Source organism: Miscanthus floridulus, chromosome 19, assembly GCF_019320115.1.
Source record: "Miscanthus floridulus cultivar M001 chromosome 19, ASM1932011v1, whole genome shotgun sequence".
NCBI classification, from domain to species: Eukaryota; Viridiplantae; Streptophyta; class Magnoliopsida; order Poales; family Poaceae; genus Miscanthus; species Miscanthus floridulus.
In genome coordinates, this window is record NC_089598.1 from 41313806 (window position 1) to 41335671 (window position 21866).

Sequence of the window (21866 nt, forward strand, 5' to 3'; positions counted from 1 at the left end):
AAGTGAACATCGGTGAAAAATCATTGTGTCATCTTGTCTTTGAGGATTTTATTGGTATCCATTGTGATCGATTGATTATCTCTTGCCGCGGTGGTATAACACTCACTATCTCTTTTGTATTTACTTTATAGCGTAGCTAACCTCTTAGGTGTAACTAGTTTTAAGAGCTAGCTTGTGTTTTGTTAGTTTGGTTAGTAAGACTCTTTAGTTAGTCTTTGAGAGCTCACAACTTAGAAGAGTAGTGACTTAGCCCTTATGTGGAATAGAGATCGTAGCAATTAAAATTATGGATACGTGGCTTGTATTTTTAGTAAGCTAGCACAACATTCGTTTCGCCACTTAATTATCTAACTAATTGGTTTAAGTGTTATTGTAGAAATTTTTATAGGCTATTTATCCCGTAGCCATCAGGACTTTTCAACATCTCAACATTAGGACTTTTCAACATCTCAGCATAAAAGGCAGCCCAGTTAATATATATTTTTATTATGGCTCGTTTGATCCTTTTTTTTTCATATGATGATCCACCAAACAACTTGACGACACACGAAGCTCACATAAAAGATGCTCTTTGATTGAGGGCAGTTGTGAGAAGCCATCTGGCTCTATCCGTCGACGCGCACGGCGGCGAAAGCCTTCAGTTTGTTCGGGTGCCGAAAGATCTCCGGCTTGTAGCAGAAAACGACGTACTCGCCGTACTCGAAGGGCCTGTAGACGGCAGGATGCTCGGTGTCCACTGTCTCCTCGATCGCGCGAACGATGACATCGTCTTTCGGGGAGGAGAAGAGGATGGTGGAGTAGCGGGTCTTGTCGCCGGACATTACCACGCGGTGCAGCGGGTTGAACACCCGACCGTTCGTCAGTACCTTGAACGTGTCACCGGCGAAGATGAGGAATGAGCCGGGCGACAGCGCGGGGCGGGCCCAGATGCCACCCTCGCCGCGGCCACACTCCACCTCCACGCCGTCGATGTCGTTCTGCGTGAGCACGGCGAGGAAGCTCGTGTCCCGGTGCGCGGGGAGGCCGACGACCCTCTTCCCATCCGCCGTGCCGGGCGCCGCGTACTCCGTCAGCCGGAGCTTGAACGACGTCGCCTTCGCCTGCTCTTCGATGTACTCGGCGGTTGCGCCCGCGCTCTCCAGCACCATGCGCCGCACCACGGCCTCCAGCACCGCCACTTTCTCCGCGTACGCGTGCATCGACTCGCTGCATGCAACAAAAATTTTCGTCGAAAATCAACGTTTTTCGAACGACCAAGGGAAGGTTTCTGAACTTGATCGAGTGACGAGTGTTCACCAGAAGGATTTGTTGCCGGTGTCGGGCCACATGAGGTCGGCGAAGGCGCGGACTGCGTCGGGGTTGAGCGGGTCGTCGATGCCCAAGCTCTCGTACGGCAAGCCGGGGATCGAGCCGATGTAGCCGCGGTAGGGCTTCTCGCTGGTGTTGCGCGCCTTGGCGCTGACAGGCAGAGAGAGGAGGGATTCCACCGCGCCACCCGGGCCGAGAACGGCCGCGCTGAGCTCCGGAGCGATGAGGCCGTCCATGACGGCCTCGAAGCAGCCGTGCTCGAGGAGCGCGTCCATGACGGCCGCGCGCACGGTGGTCCACCGGGCGTCGCAGGGACCTGCGGCTGGGTCGATGCCGGTGAAGTCGATCCTGGGGATGCTGCCCTGCATGTCGTTGTTGGCCATTTTCTGCAGCTTCCCGTGGCCTCTAGCGGCTGTTGCGGCTTTGTGAGACTGTTTGGTCTGAAAGTGAATGCTGATGTTCGTGCTAGCGCGTCTTTATAAAGGTGGATTACTTGACTCATTCAATAATTTGTAGGGAGATAATTTTCACATCGTACTGATGCTGAACCTCAACCGACAAAGGGGGTATACAATTTTGCATTAAGTTTTTGTGCTGCCAATGTTCCTCTTCTGATGGACAGGGAGATTCCATTATCTCAGAAGCTTCAGCTTGCGATATGCCCACTCTGTTCTTTCTGCTGTTTGTTTTTCACCCTAGTAGGAGTACACATGTTTGATCACTAATAATAAATAAAAAGGCCTTAAGAATCATCTCTTAATAAATAGGAAGAAGCATGGATAATAAATTGACCAGGGATATCCTCACATGATATAATACTGAGCAGTATAAATAATGATAGCTAATACTGAGCAGTATAAATAATGACTGTACAGAGTACCAGAACATGACATTAAACACTAGCGGTGGTTCTCACTAAAGCCCTGTGTGATTGAAGCTGCTAAATTTTAGCCAACTAAACCAACCGCTAAACTTTAGTCATTCTTGTTTGGTTTGGTGGACTAAAAGAGACTAAAAGAGGCCTTTTAGTTCCTTTTAGTCAGGGTGTTTGACTACAAAGTGACTAAAAGGTGAGGCGGTCTGACTTTTAGTCCAGTTTAGCTTCCCCTTGTTGACTAAACTTTAGCTCCCCTTTTAGTCCCATGTAGTCCATGTGTTTGGGTAAAAAGTAACTAAGGCCCCGTTCGCTTCGCTGAAAAAAACAAGCCGAAACACTGTTTCGACTGATTTGTTGTGAGAGAAAAACACTGTTCCGCTGAAAAAACAAGCTGAAAAGTACAGATTATAAGAGAAACGAACATGGCCTAAATGGGCTAAAGTTTAACCAGCTAAAGTTTAGCAGCCCTAACGGAGCCGCCGGAGTGGCAATGGTGAGGCCCAACCGAGTAGAGAGGCCGAGGAGGGCCACCGCCCAGAGGGGCCCTGCGAGGAGCGCCATCTCCCAAGCAGCCCCTGACGTCGTGGGCTGCTCTAGCACCCTCGCCACCCCCAACAACACGTACCCCATTGGAGCCGGTTGGCCGAGCAGCAATGGGGTGGGGGGACAGACGTGACGGTGCATGTGTGGGTGACGGTGGGGGTGGGTTAGGAGATGAAGCGCACGGCGCGGCGCAAGATGGAGCGCGCTGGGGGAATGGGGAGCCAAGCATCACGGGCGGGAGCGAGCACCGGGGAAGCGGCAGTAGCGAGGGGAAGTGTGGGCGCGGCGACGCTTAGAGAATGGGTGCAGCCACAGTGGGTTCGAGAGGAAAGTGAGCCGATATTTTTTTTTATTAAGCAATGCGAGCAACGGTGTGTATGATTGTGTTGGGCCGTTCAGGCGGGGTCGAGGCCCACCAACGTGGATGTCCGTACGATTGGATGCCCTACCCATAGCATTTTCCGCTCATTTAAATGTGTTAGGTTCTCATGTTCAGGAGTAAACGGAACAACTCAACCAAGGCAAGCTGTGCATATGAGGAATTTAGTTAACAATAACAACTAACTATTTACTAGTTCATTCTATCGCCGGAGTTTGGGAAAAGAACATAGTAGAACTTAGCCTGGCAGCCAGTTCTTGAAATTGCAATAAGCAGCGAAGTCGCTCAAGTAGGGAATCTGGTGTTGGTTTCTTAGAGACAGGGTATTACCAATTGGGGAAATCATGATGATTTAACGAACACATATATACAGAGATTCAACTATGAAACTTGAATATTGGCTAACACTCTTTTTCCTTGTCTCTAACAACCATTCTTTTGATATTTTACATGCAGTTGGCACGTCAATTCTATAATGCGCATGCCACAGAGTAGCATGGGTAGTAGGCCTAAGATTAGCAGATCACTAGGGGATGGTTCCATGGCGTGGTGACAAGGCCTCCCATCAGCTATTTGAAGCAGAAGTGGCTCCGACAGGTATGAGAAGCATTGAGAACCACAAATCCACCATGCATAGAATGCCCATTATCATTCAAAATTTAAATTAAGAAGAGGGCCAAGGAACTAAACAATTTATGAAAGACTTGCAATTGTTTTATGGAGTTATGGAGCACACAAAAAGGAAACTAAATGCTCCATTGATTTGGCATCTACAAAAAGTTTATAGCCAGTAGACAGGAGTAGGAAAAAAGAAAGAAAGACCATAATAGCTTTAAGCCAAAGAATTGATTAACTGTAGCTAGAGTTCGTGTCGATCGCTGCAATGGAGTTGCATAGAGAAAGGACCGATGTAACCGAACGAAGAAACAATGCTATTAACAAAATATATATATATATATATATATATATATATATATATATATATATATATATATATATATATATATATATATATATATATATATATATATATAATCTAAATGTTGTAATGAAAGCAGCTAACTATCCGAACTATTTGCACATGCCACCTTGTTAGTTTTCTTCTTACAAAACTACTATAACTTCTTTGTCCAGTGTGTTTTATGATTTAATCTTATCTTCACTAAGATTTTTCTCATCTTAAGAGCAATATTTTACTGATGTCTCTCCTAGTTTATTTTATGCATGAATTTTGATCTAAATAATAAATTTTCCATACATAATTAAACTGTTGGTGATTCTTTTTTTGATTCAACTGTTGGTGATTCCTAAATGCCTAATTAACCGATCATGGACTCTGAATGGTACAAATGAGCATTAAATTGTTTTGCAGGAAAGTATTACATGGAATAAACTCTAAGATTAAGTCTCTTAATTGTTAAAGTCCTACCAGTGTGAACTATCAAGGACAAACAACAAACGAACAATTTTTTTAACTTGCGTAAAAAGAATTCGTTGTGTAGCTTACGCTAGCGTACGGATTCTACGATAAATTGTATAGCAAATCTGTAAGAAAGTTAATATTTTTTTGAGAATCTTCGAACAGGTCCGCCACAATCTCCTGCTGCCGCATCTTGGCTTCAGCTTCAACAACATGGCTTCTGGCATCAAGTTCTTTTTTTTAGCACACTGTAAGAAAGTTGTTAAATTTTTTTGTTTATAACTGCTGCGGGTGCCGCCACAATCTCCTTCTGCCGCATCTTAGCTTCAGCTTCAACGACGTGGCTTTCGGCATCAAATATTGGCTTCGGCTTCAACGACGTGGCTTTTGGCAAAAGTCTTTTAGGCCTTGTTTACTACAAAAAAAAGTTTTCCCAAAAAGTGCTATAGTAGCCATCATATCGAATCTTGCGATACATGTATGGAGCATTAAACGTAGATGAAAAAAAATTAATTGCACAGTTTGGTTGGAAATTGCGAGACGAACGTTTTGAGTCTAATTAGTCCATGATTGAATACTAATTGTCAAATAAAAATGAAAATGCTACAGTAGCCAACCTCTCAAATTTCACCCAACTAAACAAAGCCTTAAGCATAATGCTGTAAGAAAGTTGTCAGTAATTTTTATATTTATTACAGCTGGTGCGGGCACAGCCACTCTCTCCTGCTGCGGCATCTTGGCACGGGCTTCAACAACTAGGCTTTCGGCATCAAATTTATTTAAGGATTGGGTTCACACCTTTAGTCTTGGTTGTGCTAAGGTACAATACTAATACGAGCATTAGTCCCGAATCTAAATTTTACAGGCACCGAAGACCCTTTTATTCTAGTTGGTAACACCAACCGAGACTAAAAGACACTCTTTAGTTCCGGTTGGTATTACCAATCTGGACTCGGTTGGAGTTACCAACCCGGACTAAAGATTTTCCACCCAGGGCTAAAGGTCCCCACGGGTTAATTTAAAAGGAGAGCATCCAAGACACTGTCACATGTGGTGTGCAGTTGAGTTGATAAGGGACCTACGCACGAGGCAAGAGGTCTTGGATTCTAATCTCACGCATCACAAGAGAGGTCTCTTAGGATTTAAACTATTTTTTAGTTCCAATGATGGGCTTTAGTCCTGATTCCGTGACCCAAGATTAAATGTCACAGCCTTTAGTCCCGGTTAGACAACCGTGACTAAAGCCAGTTTCCAACCAGAATTGAAGCTCACCTATGCACTAGTGGACATAGTATAACTTATCTAGCATGACATAGTGTAACGTATCTGGCATCGTTTTTTTCCTAATTATATCTTCTCATGCATTGTTGCATTCATGAAAGGGTTAATTTTGAATAAATAAAGGGTCTGTTTGGTTCCGCTATGAGTTGTAAAAAAATTGTTGTGAGCTATGAAAAGTTATTGTGAGTTATGTGCTATGAAAAAAACTATAAGTTGTTCGGTTAAAACAACTATGAGACATATCCTTTCTCTCCCTTGAAACAACTGTAAAACATTTCCCACCCACTTGAAAAAGCAAAAAGCTAAAAGTCAAAAGTAGGATTCAGAGTAAAATACATCATCGGCCCCTAAACTTGGCAGATAGTGTCATTTAGGTCCCAAACTCCTAAAATACACATCAGGATTCTTGAACTTGGCACATGGTGCGTCACAGGTCCACACGGGTGCAGACTAGACCCATTTGCTGAAGTCACAGTCCACGCTAGCACTAGCGATGCCAGACCAGCCCCTAAACATGGTAGGGTGTGCCTTCTAGGTCCCTTAACTTTAAAATGCACATCCGCATAAATAAACTAGACCCACGCTATGTCACAGGTTCGGTGTCTGTATTTGTCTTAGTGTCAATGTAGATGTGACAGAACCACCCAATTTATACAAGATCAAGTATGGATGTCCCCTGTTTAACACGTTGATGCACGTATACTTTCACTTATATTCGGTAAATCAACATCACAACCAAGATCGCATGATTAAGTAAATACACATCACATACATAGAGTTACAGTGGAAATAATATTACAAATGGGTTTACAAATAAAAGTACAAGTTTGGGTTTCAAAACCGGTTAAGGAAAACAACATAGCTTTCAATTATTACATTAATATAAGTTCCAAATACATTGCTAGCATAAGTGACATCTTCTGATAAAAGCATATAGATGAGAAATAAATATAGAGTCACCGAACCTACCGGCGGTTAGCCACCATCTTCAGCAAGCCAAAACTTCACCTGCAACATGGTTGGACAAACCCTGAGTACTCGAATGTACTCAGCTAGACTTACCCGTCATAAACAAAAAATAAAGCGACACCAAGGATCATGCAAGGCTTTTGTCGGTGTTTCGAGTTGCCACCGACTAGTAAATTTCTAATATTACGCGTCTGGCTCGAATGGTGTGCTAAGAGGATACGAGGTTTATACTAGTTCGGGTAGAATGTCCCTATGTCCAGTTCATTGCTGCTGCTCGTGTTACTAGCACTAAAAGTTCGTAGTAGGGGTTACAAATGGTCGAGAGAGGGATAGGTCCCAAGTCTTTGGTGAGAGGAGCGAACGGATGCCGAGAGCTCGGTCGCTTCCCGGCTGTGTGCTTGTGTGTTCTGATCGGTTCGAGGTTCGATGGATTCGAGTCCCGTTCATGGGACGACCTGCTTTCCCTTTTATAGGCCAAGGGAAAGGACAAGTTATACTGGAGGGAAAGAGGAGAATGAGAAGGAGAAGAAGTCCTCCAGGATCATTGGGTCCTTCTTTTCTTTCACATGGGTCCCACATACCCTGTAGAGGTCAATAGGGATAGCTCCACGTCGCGGCCCTGTCCGTCACTAGCGCCATGCGTAGGCGTCGTCTCCCGGTCGTGGCGCTCCACTCCATCCCAATGGACGTCGTGGTGAACTGATGCGCCTATCAGTGCTCATACGAGGGTGAGGCAGAATAGCACTGGTACGCCCAATGCTATTCCTGATGTGAATCTCCAGGTATGGCCCGTCACGACCACAGGTTATATCGGGGCATGCCAGTCACCTCCCTAGTGTTAGAGCTTTGACTCAGGGCCATTCGCTTGGACCTGGAGTGGTTGGCGGCGGTGTGGGTCTCCATTGGGCGAGACAGATCCCCAACATCGAGGTCGGTCGAGGCGAAGTCCCCCCCTAGAGGCCAGGCGAGGCAGAGCGTAAATCCAAGGGTCGGGCAAGGCGGAGCCCGCCCCTAGAGTTCGGACAAGGCAGAGCTCGCCCTTAGAGGCCGAGCAAGGCGGAGCCAGCCCTTAGAGGTTGGGTGAGGCAGAGCTCGTGGCCTCGATGTTGGGCCAGGCAAAGCCCGCCCTTAGAAGTCGGGCGAGGCAGAGCACAAACCCAAGGGTCGGGTGAGGCGGAGCCCGCCCCCAGAGGTCGGGCGAGGCATAGCCAGCCCTTAGAGGTCGGGCAAGGCAGAGCCCGTGGCCTCGGTGTCGGGCGAGGCAGAGCTCGCCCTCAGAGGTCAGGCAAGACAGAGCACAAACTCAAGGTTCGGGTGAGGCAGAGCCCACCCCCAGAGATCGGGCGAGGCGAAGGCCGACCTCAGAAGCTAGGCGAGGCAGAGCCTGCCCTTAGAGGTCAGGCGAGGTGGAGCCCGTGGCCTCGGTGTCGGGCGAGGCGGTGCCCATCCCCAGAGGTTGGGCGAGGCATAGCCCACCTTCAAAGGCCGGGCGAGGCGGAGCCAGCCCTCAGAGGTCAGGCAAGGTAGAGCCCGCGGCTGCGGTGTCAGGCAAGGCGGAGCCCACACCTAGAGGCCGAGCGATGTGAAGCTTGCGTACCTGGGGGTCGGTTGGAGCTGTAGTCACGCTCTTGACTGCTCGGATGAATCAATGTTGATGGTTATTAGCTCCTCCTCTTTGGGTACCCTAGTATTGGTCCTCGACAGTAGCCCCCGAGCCCGCGGAGGAGTAGAATACTCCTTCGGAGGTTTTTTTGAACAAGAAGACTCTAAAAGCCTCGACCTTCTTTTGTTACCCATAGCGTGACCTAGGGGCGGTGATTCCCTTTCCTCGAGCCCCCTCCCGTAGCTAGGGCCCGGTCGAGGATCGGTTCGTCTTTGCGATTGTCTTCCCTCAAGCATTTTTTCTGATAAAAGCAGAGGGGTCGAGCCATGCCACGATTTTCCTCTAAGGACAAATCATGGCACTTGGTGAGCTGTTAATGGGCTAGTCTGAGTGGGCCCCCTGGCTTCCCCTTCATGAGGATTCAGCTTGGGTTAGCTTGGTGACAGACCCCAGATTCTCAACGATCAATCCATATAGTTCTCGGGTCCGTTTGACCAATCCTGAGGGCTAAGTACCTTTCTTCGAAAAAAACCATGGATCATAACCGGCCAAGACTCGAACATCAGCCAGGATACCCACAACGCTCGTGCACCCGGGTACTGGCCGCTAGCGGGCCCATCCCTTTCCACCTCTCACCCTAAACGTGCCTAGAACGGTTGTAGAACCTGTTGATGGGCTGACCTGCAAACTCTTGGGCCCAATCGGGCTGTAGAGGCGCTTTTTGATCCGTATTCCTCTTACTCGTGATGAGTCATGGCCCGTCCGGAGAGGCAAAACGCCCGGCGAGTTTTCTGAGGGAATGGACAGAGATTGCGTGCGCATGTCTCATGGTGGGATATTACAGCAGATCATGGTAGGCACGGAGATCTAGGCAGGCGGTTGGTTTCCTCACATCCATCGTCCCTATAAAACCAAAGGGTTCGCCCCTCGGATTCCATACCTTGCATCCTTGCCTCCATAGCCATGACTGTCGCCGCCAATAGCTTAGGTTTCCTGTCTCCACATCCCCACCGCCGTTGAGCTCGCATCCACCCACCCCATCTCCAATGGATCCATGGTGCCGCTCTGACATCACCTTCTAGCATATGGAGGCCCTCGTCCATCGTGGTCTTCTCCGTGTGCGTACCGCGGTCAAGGAGTGGCTACTGCCCGGTGAGGAGGATGTGCCGTCGCCGCCCGATGGCTATATGGTGTCGTTCGCCCACATCTATGAGCATGGGTTTGTGACCCCCGCCCACAGATTTCTTTGAGGGCTACTGCACTACTACAAGATCAAAGTGCAGCATCTCAATCCCAATGGGATCCAGCACATGGTGGTGTTCGTCGTCCTGTGCGAGGGGTTCCTAGGGATCAGCCCCCACTTCGATTTGTGGAGGTACTTCTTTGCCGTCACCCTCCAGAAGATGAGGGAGAAGAGAGGTAGGCAGGAGCTGCACATGCCAATGGGGTGCACTGGCATCCAGCTTTGGAACAATCGGGTCGACGAGTACCCATTGATGCGGCTATCAATGTCCAACAAGGGGTGGCACTCGCAGTGGTTCTACCTCAAGAATGACACCGCCACCCCTCTACCGGAGTTCACTGGGCGCCTGATCGAAGAGGCCCCGGAGTCATAGAGGAAGTGGGGCGTCCCGGAGAAGGACAAGAAGAAGATCCGGGACCACATCGCTGCCATCCACATCCTCAAGGAGAACGGCTTGAAGGGGTCAGGTGTCATTGGGGCCTACCACACAAGGAGGGTGGCGCCGTTGATGACACGCGCGCTCCTGCTATACATGATGGTGCCTAAGGCATCATTCGATGAAATTGTGCTCACCGAGGGGGCACTCCCCAACTCCGAGATCGCGCAACGCATCAAGAAGGCAATGGAGCTCTCGTAGGACAACACGGGTGCCCCCCTCAATTTCATCTACCCGATGCTGGGACATCCTTTGATGCGCCCAAAACTAGGCCACATCGTCTTCATAAGTTTACCCTTCTCATGCCTTCTCTTCAATAGATTTCCCGACCTCTTGATACTAACTTTGAGAGGGGTGGGACTAGCCGAGGGACCTCATCTTCACAGATCACCCGACGCTATTGCCGAGGGATTCTTCCATGAGGGCGGTGAATCATGTCGAGGGTGAGCGGCTAAGGAAGGTGAAGGAGGACAAGATGAGGAAGAGGCAGCAGAAGCTGTAGGCGCGGGAACAGGGGGAGGACACCGACAATGACGATGATGATGATGATGGTGACGACAATGAGGTAGCCAATGATGTCGAGTGGGACATCCTAGAGAACAAGGATGCACTAATAGGTATTGGTTCCTCCTTGCAAGAGTCGAGACCCTTTCTATTCCATGGAGGGAAGGGTATGTTCGAGGAGCCGGCGGAGGCAGGACGTATCGTCGGCCTCTCTCAAGAGTCAACAGGGGCGGGTTGCTCTGCTGCCATGCCTGAGATGTCAGTGGAGGCGGCTAGCTCTACCATTGTGCCCCAAGAGTCAAGGGGAGTGAGCCCCTCTGCCTAGGAGTAGGGGCGGGATCGAATGGCCTTGCCCCGATGAGGCAGAGCAGAGGTTGGGGGGTTCGCCCCCCAAACGCATTTGCCGCCCGATGGGGTTGAGGTGAGTTGTCAGTTCCTCTGTTTTTTCCTATTTTAGTCAGATTTTGTCATGACTTATGCTTTTTGTCCCTTGTAGTGTCGGTAGGCAGCGCAATCCTTTGGCGCTGGCGCCGAAGAAGAGCGTTGCCCTCTAATTGAGGCGGCAACCGTCGGCTAGTGTCGAGCCCATTTTGGGTGGGAGCGGCACTAGTGTGACTTTGTCGTCGGTCGGTCAGATGCTACCCATGGTGGCGCCCATGCCCTTGGCGGGACATGTAGACGAGGGGCTCAAAGGGCGCCTTCGGAGGTCATGGAGCAGCCGGCCATGGCTACGATACCACTACCAATGACAGGGCGGACGGGGCTGCCGACTGTGCTCATGGTGCTGACCGTGGCGAGCGCGATGCTATTGGTCATGACCCTACAATGTAGGTGGAGGTGGCGGTGGTCATGAAAGATGGGTCACGACTAGGCGCAACCACAGTGGCGCCTGAGGTACCGGCGCGACCAGCGCCATCGGTGGCCCAAGCGATGGAGCTTTGCATGGGCCGGACGGAGGGGGACATGGCCAAGGGGTACCCAGGAGTCATGGTGGTGGCAGAGAGGTCGACGGTGCTTGGGACCAATGGGGAATCATCCCTGGTGTTGACTTCTATAGGCAGCGACTCGCCCCCACGGGGCAAGCCCCTCCTCTGGTGGACAAATCCGCTAGATCCGGCATTGATGCTCTTCACCCTCAATGTCGCCGTCGAGAGCATGGAGTGGGAGAGCCTCGACATGGGGATCGCGTCCGTGCTAGAAGCCTTGGACTACGCCAGGGGTTCCTTGCGCGACGTTATCGTTCCCTCTGGCCAGGTATTTGCTTGATCCTACCTTTCACCCTTTTCTTTCTCTATAAATTTTTTGTATCCTGACGATCGTCTCCCTTCAGTTCCTTATCACTCGTAGCTGGGGGAAGTCTCAATTCCTTCATGAACATAAGGAAACCTGGGACTGCCTCGTCGAGGAGGCGCGACTACGTGGGGAGGTGACTGCTCAGCTTATTGCCGCCTAGTAGAGGGTGGCTGAGCTGACTCCCCTCATTGAGGAGGCGGACAATCTTTGGTCGTGGGTGGCCGAGGCCCATTAGCACACTGTCGAGGCTGAGAAGGCATTTGAGGCCTTGTCGACGAGGTCGCGGAGGGACGACGAGGAAGCCGCCAAGGTCAAGAAGGAGCAGGACGAGCTGCTCCAGAAGGATGCCGAGACCCACCAATGGATCCTCGACCTTCTGGCCAAGGTCGAGAAGGAAAGGGTGCTAAAGCTAGGGGCCAAGGAGAAGCTTGTGGCCCTGGAGAAGAAGCCAAGCCTAGATGCCACAGCAGTCGCTCGGCAGCATAAGGAGCGGGATGAGCTACTCCTAACCGCATAGAGGCTCCGTTCGTAATGCGGCGCGGCTCACGAGGAGCACGACTAGGCCTTCTAAGAGCATGACTAGGCCTACCCGGAGCGTGACGGTGCACAGCAGAAGGTCGGCTCCCTCTAGGCCAAGCTTGGAAATGCAATGACCCAGAAGCTGGAGGCCAAAAGCATTTCTGCCACGATGGTCGTGGACCTCACCGAGGCTAGGAGGAATCTTTAGGGGGAGAGCGACGAGCTCGGTATCCTGAGTGCCACCATTAGAGTGGTCTATGTTGACCTTGAGGTGGTGTGGTTGGAGGGGACCAATTCGCTCATGGCCCATGCCATTGAGATCACGGCGTGGGTGCGTCAGCTCGAGAGGAATGCCCTTCGCGTAGGGGTCAATCAATCCTTCGCGATTGCTCGTTCTCACTATGGGGATAGCATGGATCTAGAGACAATGGTCCATGGCTTTGCGCCTGGCTATGAAGTCCACGAGCTAGAGGGGATGGAAGTGGTGATGGCTCCCCTTTCGTAGGACCTGGCGGGCAGGATCGAAGGCACAGTTCTCCCTCGGAGGGATTAGTTAGTTCAATAGGTCGGTCGATCATTCTTATAATCAGTGGAAAGTGCCAACCCTTGTGTATCATTTAAACAAACTTGTTATTTTGTTTCGTTTGACCAAGTCTGTTCTTTTGTTTTGGTGCGGATAGATTTGTTTTTCCTCCCTTTTTATGTGTGAAAAGGGGTTCATGTGTTCCGACCCTTCTATTTGTTAAGACCATAGAGATCGAGGTGTAGGAGGGAAACTCTGATCACACTAGTAAGCAAGAGTACCATAGCTGCTAGGGCATAGGTTTCTCATAGTTTGACCAGCCTTGCTTAGTCATTCGTTTCCGTAGACCTTGGTACTAGGTTTAACATGAGGAAGGGTGTTGGGCGCGATGACTGTTTCAGAAAGGGTGTATGTATACCCTTATCAGCCCTCGAGTGAGACTTGACCCCTTGCCATTGCTGGGGTCAGGTGTCACTAAAGATCGAGGAGAGGATAGCAAAACTAGTAGGAGAAAGCGTCTCTTGTTTTCGTGCATACCCCCTCCCTAGGATCTGAGCCATCATTCTACGACCGTGCGTTCGGTCTCCTTGTGAGTCCAACTTTCCTCGAACCCCTGCATGTTGCAAGGGTCCGGTCGAGGGTCAGCTCATCTTTGTGATCATCGCCCCATCCATGGTTTCCACACCCAGAGGGGTTGAGCTAACGTCACTTGCCTTGATGGCTCGAGTGACGCGCTCGGTGAGCTCTCTATCGGGTATGTACGTGTGGAATCTGGGTTCATCGTTTGTGATGGGGTCGGCATAGCCCTCATGTGGCATTCCACTACTCCTTAACTCACCTCCCGATAGATTCCTGTGTTGCTCCAGAGAGAGACTTAGGTGGCCTACTAACCTCTCCTCGATGGAGATTATGCAGGCTTGACTCGAGGTTAGGATAGAACAAGAAGGTCAAGATGACCCTATATGCTTCTGAGCTGGTTAGGCAAAGGCCATTGGGGCTCATCTGTGTTTTCTCCCCTGGCTCTGTTCGATGCAAGGCGGCCTTGAGCCCTTCATGGGCCAGCCTTCGAACCCTAGTCAATTGGATTCCTGAGTTCGGGTTAGATGGCTTGAGCCCCCAAGCCCTATGGGACTCGGTGGGGGTCGGCCGTGTTTCATGCATCACCCCATCCATGGTTTTCACAACCAGAGAGGCTAAGCTAACGACACTTGCCTCAATGGCTCGAGAGTCATGCTTGGCGAGCTCGCTAACGGGCATGTCCGAGTAGAATCTGGGTCCGTCATTGGCCGATGGGGTCAGCATAGCCCTTATGTGGCATTCCACTACTCCTTAACCCACCTCCTGGTAGATGCCTATGTCACTCCGGAGAGCGACTTAGGTGGCCTGCTAGGCTCTCCTTGATGGAGATTCTATAGGCTTGGCTTGAGGTTAGGATCGAATGAGAAAGGTCTAGATGTCCCTGTCCACTTCTAAGCAGGGTCGAGCAAGGCCACTAGGGCTCATCTACGTTTTTCTCCATTGGCTTTGGTTAACACAAGGCGGCCTCGAGCCCTTCGCGGGCTGGCCTTCAAACCTTGGTCGGGCGCTGCTCATGTTGAATGAGGCGACTACCGCTTCATGACGCGATGCGAAGCGTTGTGATGTAGCAATTGCATATGCAATGCTCAGATGTATGGGCTGAATGTATGGACAAATGCATGAATGCATGCATGAGCATGGATGAATGAATGATCATGCACTGGAAAAGAAAGGTGGGGGTTGGTAAAGTTACCTCGATGGCTCGAGTGATGGATTCAAGGAGCTCTTACCGGATATGTCCGTGTGGGGTCCGGATCCGTCGTTCATGACGGAGTTGGCGTAACCTGCTTGGGGTACCTCACTACTCTTTACCCATCTCTCAGCCATGACCTGAGCCATTCGGTCAACTTTGGGCAATCTACTGGCCTCTCCTCGATGGAGATTTCATAGGTGGGCCCCTCCAAATCCTTCCTGGGAAGGCAGAGGCTAAACTTGGAGTGCGGACAACAAACTCCGATCGTGCTGGTGAGCAAAAAATGCCATAGCCGCTGGGGCGTAGGTTTCTTGCAGTCCAACCAATTTGACCTAGTGTTTGTTTCCACTCACCTTGCCTTTAGGTTTTAGCACGAGAAAGGGGTCGGACATTGAGAATGTGTACCGAATAGACACTCTTGCTAGCCCTCGAGCGAGACCCGACCCCTTGCCATTGCTAGGGTCGGGGGCTCGATAGCGAAATTAATGCACGTAAAGTAAGGGTGACCCATCTCTCGACAGTGGCCCAAATCATTTGATCAACTTGGGTGACCCGCTGGCACCGGACTTACCTTGATGGCACGAGTGACGGATTTAGGGAGCTCTTACCGGATATGTTCAAGCAAAATCTAGGTCTGTCATTCGTAACAGGGTCGGCATAACCCGCATGGGACATCCTGCTACTCCCTACCCATCCCTCAGCAGTGGCTAAGCCGTCTAGTCGACTTGTATTGCCCCGTTGGGATAGGACTTACCTGCGGAGATAGAGGATGAGAACATCCCGCGCAAGAATTTAGTTAGGCGGATAAGCCAAGCGGCGAACTTGTAATAAATGGACAAGCTCTTAAATTTCATTATAGCCAAACAACTTTTTAGCCCTTCTCCCCTTTTGTATAAAAAGGTTAGTGCATTCTGACCCTTTCCATCATTAAGGTCGTAAAACTCGGGGTGTGGGTGTGCAATTTCTGATCACGCTAGTGAGCAAAGGCACCTTAGTCGCTGGGGCGTAGGTTTCTCGCAGTCCGACCAGTTATACTCAGAGCTTGTTCCCACAACTCGAGCTCCTAGGTCTTAATGTGATAGGGGGTCAGGGCACAGAGAAAGTTGGCCAGGTGGATAAACTCTTAGACACACACCGACACTTTTCGTGACTAAGGCCAAAAAAGCCCAGGGTGTGGAAAAAACTCTGATCACGCTGGTGAGCAAAAGCGTTGTAGCCGCCGAGGCATAGGTCTCTTGCAGTCTAACCAGTTTTACTCAACGTTCATTTTCGCAAACCTCACTTCTGGGCCTTACCATGAGAGAGGGTCAGGCATAGAGAATGTCTACGGATAGGTATGCTCTTATTAGCCCCCGAGTGAGGCCCGACCCCCACCATTGCTGGGGTCAGGTGTCACTAAAGGTTGGGGAGTTTGATAGTGAAACTGATAAGAGAAAGTGCACGTTTATTAAGGGTAAAAGCAACATAGCTGCTCGATGTTCTAGGCATTGACAAAGACTCCACCATCAATGGTCTTGAGCTTGTAGGCACCTTGTCGGAGCACCTCCGTGATGACATATGGTCCCTCCCATGGCGGGGAGAGCTTATGGCTGTCCTTGCTGCTCTAGACGAGGTGAAGGACTAGGTCTCCGACGTTGAAGGCCTGACCCTGCACTCGATGGTTGTGGTACCTGCGCAATGCTTGCTACTACTTGGCCGAGCAGAGGAGGGCAACGTCGCGTGCTTCATCCAGCTGGTCTATGGCGTCCTCAAGGGATGTCTTGGCTCCCTGTTTGTCGTATGCCCTGACCCTTGGCGCTCCATAGTCAAGGTCAGTCGGGAGGATAGCCTTAGAACCGTAGACCATGAAGAATGGTGTGTAGCTGGTGGCTCGGCTGGGTCATCCTTAGGCTCCAGAGCACCGTAGGAAGCTCTACGACCCATCGTCCGCCAAACTTGTTCAACTGGTTGAAGATCCTAGGCTTGAGGCCCTGTAGGACCATGCCGTTTGCACAATCGACCTGCCTATTCGTGCAGGGGAGCGCTACGGCCACCCAATCGACGCAGATGTAATATTCATCATAGAATTGGAGGAACTTCTTCGTGGTGAACTGCGTGCCGTTGTCCTTGATAATAGAGTTTGATACTCCAAAGCAATAGACGATATCAAGGAAGAATAGCATGGCTTGCTCGAACTTGATCACGGAGATCGGTTGGGCCTCTATCTACTTTGTAAACTTATCTACGGTGATAAGCAAGTGGGTATAGCCCCCAGACGCTCTTTTGAGAGGTCCGACCAGATCGAGCCCCCAGACCGTGAATGGCCATGTGATGGGGACCGTCTAAAGTGCTTGGGCCGGTAGGTGGGTCTGCCGAGCGTAGTACTGACACCCTTTGTAGGTGCACACAATCTGTTCGGTGTTGGCTACTATGGTCGGCTAGTAGAAGCCTTGACGGAATGTGTTTCTGACCAGGGTTCTAGGCACGGCATGGTGACCGTAGATCCCACCGTGGATATCACTCAGCAACTGCTTCCCTTGTTCGATGGGGATGCAGCGCTGTAGGATCCCGGTGTGGCTTCGCTTGTAGAGTTTTCCCTCAACAAGGACAAAAGACTTGGCATGACGCGCGAGCCACCGAGCCTCCGTCTTCTCCATCGGCAGCACCTCGTGGAGAAGGTAGTCAAGGTAAGGTGTCCTCCAATTGGCCAGAGGGTCAGGCTCTATCACTGGTTCCTCATCAAGGTCCATGACCTCAGGGTCAGATGGAGCCAACAGCTCATTAGCCCTCGAGCCTAGGGCAGGTGGCCCATCACCAGCTTGTTCTAGCTCCTCGTAGCGGACCAAGGGTTTGTGCTGATCGCTGGCAAAGATGCCTATCGGCACTGGCTCTTTGTCGAACGTTGCCTTCGCCAGCGTGTCGACCACCTCATTGAGATGCCTTAGGATGTGATTGAGCTTGAGGCTGTCGAACTTGTCCTCTAGCTGGTGGACTTCTCAACAATATGCAGCCATCTTATCATCGTGGTAGCTCGACTCCTTCATGACTTGGTCGATGACTAGCTGGGAGTCACCCTGAATGTCGCAGCGTCCAATACCCAACTCGATGGTGATGTGCAGGCCGTTGATAAGCGCCACATATTTAGTCACATTGTTGGAGGAGGGGAAATGGATGTGAACCATGTACCTCATGCGTACCCTAAGGGGTGAAACAAGGACTAGCCCTGTGCTGGTGCCTTTCTTCATCAGCGATCCATCGAAATACATTGTCCAGTACTCCTAGTCGATGACTGCTGGTGGCATTTAGACCTCGGTCCACTCTGCAATGAAATTAGCCAGCACTTGGGACTTGATAGCCGTCCGGAAGGCATACGAGATGCCTTGTCACATCAGCTCGAGTGCCCACTTCGTGATTCTTCTCATGGCATCCTAGTTTTGGACGACCTCACCGAGGGGGTTGGACATCATGACCGTCACTGGATGTGACTCGAAGTAGTGGCGTAGCTTCCTCTTGATGATGAGGATGGCATACAGGAGCTTCTGGATTTTAGGGTAGCAGGTCCTAGAATCGAACAGGACCTCGCTAATGAAGTACACGGGGCGCTATACTTTGAGGGCATGTCTCTCTTCCTCTCGCTCCACCACCAGGGTGGCGCTGACCACTTGCATGGTGGCCGCAATGTAGAGCAAAAGCGGTTCTCTTATGGTTGGAGGAACTAAGATCGGGGCCTTCGTCAGGAGCTGTTTGACCGTGTCAAGCGCCTCCTGGGCCTCGGGCATCCATTCGAAATGGTTGGCCTTCTTCAGAAGCCGATAGAGGGGGAGACCTCATTTGCTGAGGCACGAGATGAAGTGGCTGAGCACGGCGAGGCACCCTATAACTCACTATACCCCCTTCATGTTCTAAATCGGGCCCATCCTTGTGATGGCCAAGATCTTCTCTAGGTTGGCTTCGATGCCACACTCGAAGACGATGAAACCAAGCAGCATACCCCTCGGGACCCTGAAAATGCACTTCTTGGGGTTGAGCTTAATGCCGTTTGCTCGGAGTTTTGCGAAGGTCTGCTCAAGGTCAGCTACGAGCTGGTCCGCCCATTTGGACTTGACCATGATGTCATCCATGTAGGCCTCAAATGTTTGCCCGATGAGGTCTCCAAAACACTTGAGCATACAATGCTGGTACGTAGCCCCTACTTTCTTCAGACTGAATGACATTGTGACATAGCAGAACGATTCGAACGGGGTGAAGAAAGATGTCGCGGGTTGGTCGGTCTCTTTTATCGCGATTTGATGGTACCCAGAGTATGCATCAAGGAAGCAGAGGGTTTCGCACCTTGAGGTAGAGTCTACTACTTGGTCTATGCGTGGCAAAGGAAACATATCCTTTGGACACACTTTTGTTGAGACCCATGTAGTCAACACACATTCTCCATTTCCTGCTCTTCTTTCATACAAGGATGGGATTGGCTAACCACTCTAGATGGTATACTTCCCTGATGAACCCTGCCGCCAACAGCTTTGTGATCTCCTCACCTATGGCCCTGCATTTCCCCTCGTCAAAGCAATGCAGGCGCTGCTTCACCAGCTTGGAGCCTGGCCTAATCTTCAATGCATGCTCGGTGACTTCTCTCGGAATGCCGGGCATGTCTAAGGGTTTCCACGCAAAGGTGTCTCTATTGGCGTGGAGGAAGCCAACAAGCATGCTTTCCTATTTGGAGGAAAGTGTGGTGCCAATGCACACCACTTCTCAATTGGAGCCACTAGGGTCTATGAGGAGCTCCTTGGTGCCCTCCATTGGCTTGAAAGACCCGGGCGACCGCTTGGGGTCGGGTGCTTCTTCGATGACCTCCTTCCCGATGGCCGCAAGCTCCTTGGAGGTGACAATTGTCATGGTGTGATCACAGCACTCGACCTCACATTCATAGGCGCGCTAGAAGGAGGTGCCGATGGTGATGACCCCGCACGGTCCTGGTAGCTTTAAATAGGTGTAGTTAGAGACGGGCATGAACTTCACATAGCATGGACGTCCTAGGATGGCATGGTAGGTTCTATGGAACCTGACCACCTTGAAGGTGTGGGTCTCCATCCTATAATTGGATGGATCCGCAAAGGAGATAGGCAGATTGATCTGCCCAAGTGGCATGGCCTGCTTTCCAGGCATGATGCCGGAAAGGCGCTTCGGTCGGTCGTCGCGATCGGTCGATGCCCATGGCGTCAAGCGTTTTGGCATACATGATGTTGAGGCCGCTACATCCATCCTTTAGTAACTTGGTGACCGCTTCGTGCTGAAGATCAGGTTGACCACGAGCGGATATCCCCCTAGTTGAGGGATGCTCTCTGGGTGGTCAGTCCGATCAAAGGTTATGGCAAACTCCAACCATCGGAGGAAGGTAGGCGTGGCATGTTCGGCTGTATAGACCTCGCTGCACATGAGCTTCTGGTGGCGCTTGGAGTCATAGGCTACTAACCCTTCGAAGATCATGAGGTAGCCATCTAGCGTCAAAAAGTGTTGTCCCTCCCCTCGGCATCATCCGTGGTCAGCTTGGGGTCCTTCCCATGCCCTTCCTTATTGAAGCTTCTAGAAAAGAACTGCTTCATGAGGCCGTAGTCCTTGTATAGATGGTTGATGGGGAAGGAAGGATTTGTTCATGGCCCTTCAAGCATCTTCTCGAAGTGGTTCGGGGTACCCTTCGTGGGCTTCTGGCCCCCCTTGCGGTCGGCGGTGGCCATGAGTGAGCCCTCATGCCATTGCTTGTTCTTCTTCTTAATGGGACTGTTGGAGGCACCTTCGCTGTCATCCTCATCCCGCTTCGCCTTACCTTTGAAGCGATCGAAGATTGCTCTGACCGCCTCCTCGCCCGAGTCATGGCTGGTGGCGATGTCGAGGAGCTCCTTGGTGGTTTGCGGGCCCTTACATCCTAGCTTGTGAACTAGGGACTCACAGGTGGTCCTAGATAGGAAAGCTCCTATAACATCGGTGTCGGCGACATTAGGCAGCTTGTTGCATTGCCGGGAGAAGCACCGAATGTTCCCACGGAGGGTTTCTCCAGCCTTTTGTCGGTAGTTTTTGAGATCCCATGGGTTCCCATGATGGTTGTACATGCCCTAAAAGTTGCCCATGAAGATCTCTTTTAGGTTCGCCCAACTTTGGATTCTGTTGGGCGGAAGGTGTTCCAACCATGTTCGTGCCGAATCGGCCAGGAACAATGAAAGGTTGCGGATAATGAAGTCATCATTATTCGCTCCATCGGTTTGGCAAGCATGCTGATAATCCTCGATCCATAGTCCGGGGTTTGTTTCCCAAGAGTATTTTGGGATGTTGGTTGGTGGTCGGTACCGTGGCAGGAAGGCAACGTTGAGGATGTGTCGGTCAAAGGCCTGAGGTCTTGACATGTCAGGGCTCAGGCTTCGGGCCTCGTCGCTGTCGTAGTGTCTGCCATGATGAGGGTGGTAGCCATGGCTAGCTCCCTCCCTTGGATCGCTGTGGGCACGCCTGCTGGCATTGAGGGTGTCACGTGCATCATGGTTGCGGCAAAGACGCTCATGTACTGGGACCGCGGTGCGTAGCCAACCTCCTTGTGGCGCCTGGTGGACTGACATGTCCTTGTCAGGTCGCTCTGAGGGCATGCGTTGGCTGGCGTCGAGCTCGCATTGCTGAGACAGTGAGCTCTCAGTCTGCTGTGCCACCGCATGATCGAGTAGCGTATGAATCTCGCGATAGGCCTGATGGTCTTTGGGCATTGCAGGCCCTAGAAGCCCCCTAGAGCAAGGCCACCACTGTGACAATATTCTGGTTCACCTGAGTGAAGTGCGGGAGTGCTTCATCATCATCGATGATCTTTTGGTTCATGTCACGATCCATGGCGCATGCACGCCCACCGCCTCCGTGGCGCTCAATCTCTCGCTCGAGCTCCGTGCATTCCGGCTCAAGCTGGAGTCGGGCTTCCGTGCGCTCTTGCTATTGGGCCTTCAGCTGCTGCACCTGCAGGCAAGGCGGGGCCCCTGCATCCCCCCTGACCTCATCATTGAGGTCGTTTGTTGGGGTAGCTTCTTCCTCGTGGATGCTTTTGATGTGTTCCTCGAGGGTACCCGCCATGAAGCACTCATGAGAGGGGTGATGGCTCCCCCTACTAGAGTCAGAGATGGAGGGCGACTCCAATTCTCCTATGAGGAGGTTGTGGAAAGATTATGTGACATATTTGGTCATCCCCATGAATCC

At 51.0% G+C, this 21866-nt stretch overlaps 2 protein-coding genes across 2 annotated transcripts; both read right to left on the reverse strand.

Annotated features, from left to right (window-relative positions):
- Positions 1–605: 605 nt before the first annotated feature.
- Positions 606–1691, reverse strand: LOC136525159 (probable 2-oxoglutarate-dependent dioxygenase AOP1). The gene is made up of 2 exons (XM_066518157.1): positions 1297–1691; positions 606–1206 (listed from the first exon to the last, which is right to left on the reverse strand). The coding sequence occupies exons 1-2, from the start codon at positions 1689–1691 to the stop codon at positions 606–608; spliced, it is 996 nt and encodes a 331-aa protein (XP_066374254.1).
- A 15395-nt stretch (positions 1692–17086) lies between these two features.
- Positions 17087–17839, reverse strand: LOC136525928 (uncharacterized). Its single transcript, XM_066518752.1, has 2 exons — positions 17746–17839; positions 17087–17640 (listed from the first exon to the last, which is right to left on the reverse strand). Exons 1-2 carry the CDS (start codon positions 17837–17839, stop codon positions 17087–17089), a joined length of 648 nt encoding a protein of 215 aa, XP_066374849.1.
- Between the last annotated feature and the right edge of the window lie 4027 nt (positions 17840–21866).

Coding starts and splice junctions, on each gene's coding strand:
- LOC136525159 (XM_066518157.1), bottom strand. CDS start 1,691: ATGGCCAACAACGACATGCAGGGCAGCATCCCCAGGATCGACTTCACC. Junction 1,207..1,296: donor ACCGGCAACAAATCCTTCTG/GTGAACACTCGT, acceptor TGTTGCATGCAG/CGAGTCGATGCACGCGTACG.
- LOC136525928 (XM_066518752.1), bottom strand. CDS start 17,839: ATGAGGTACATGGTTCACATCCATTTCCCCTCCTCCAACAATGTGACT. Junction 17,641..17,745: donor GCACATCACCATCGAGTTGG/GTATTGGACGCT, acceptor ATTGTTGAGAAG/TCCACCAGCTAGAGGACAAG.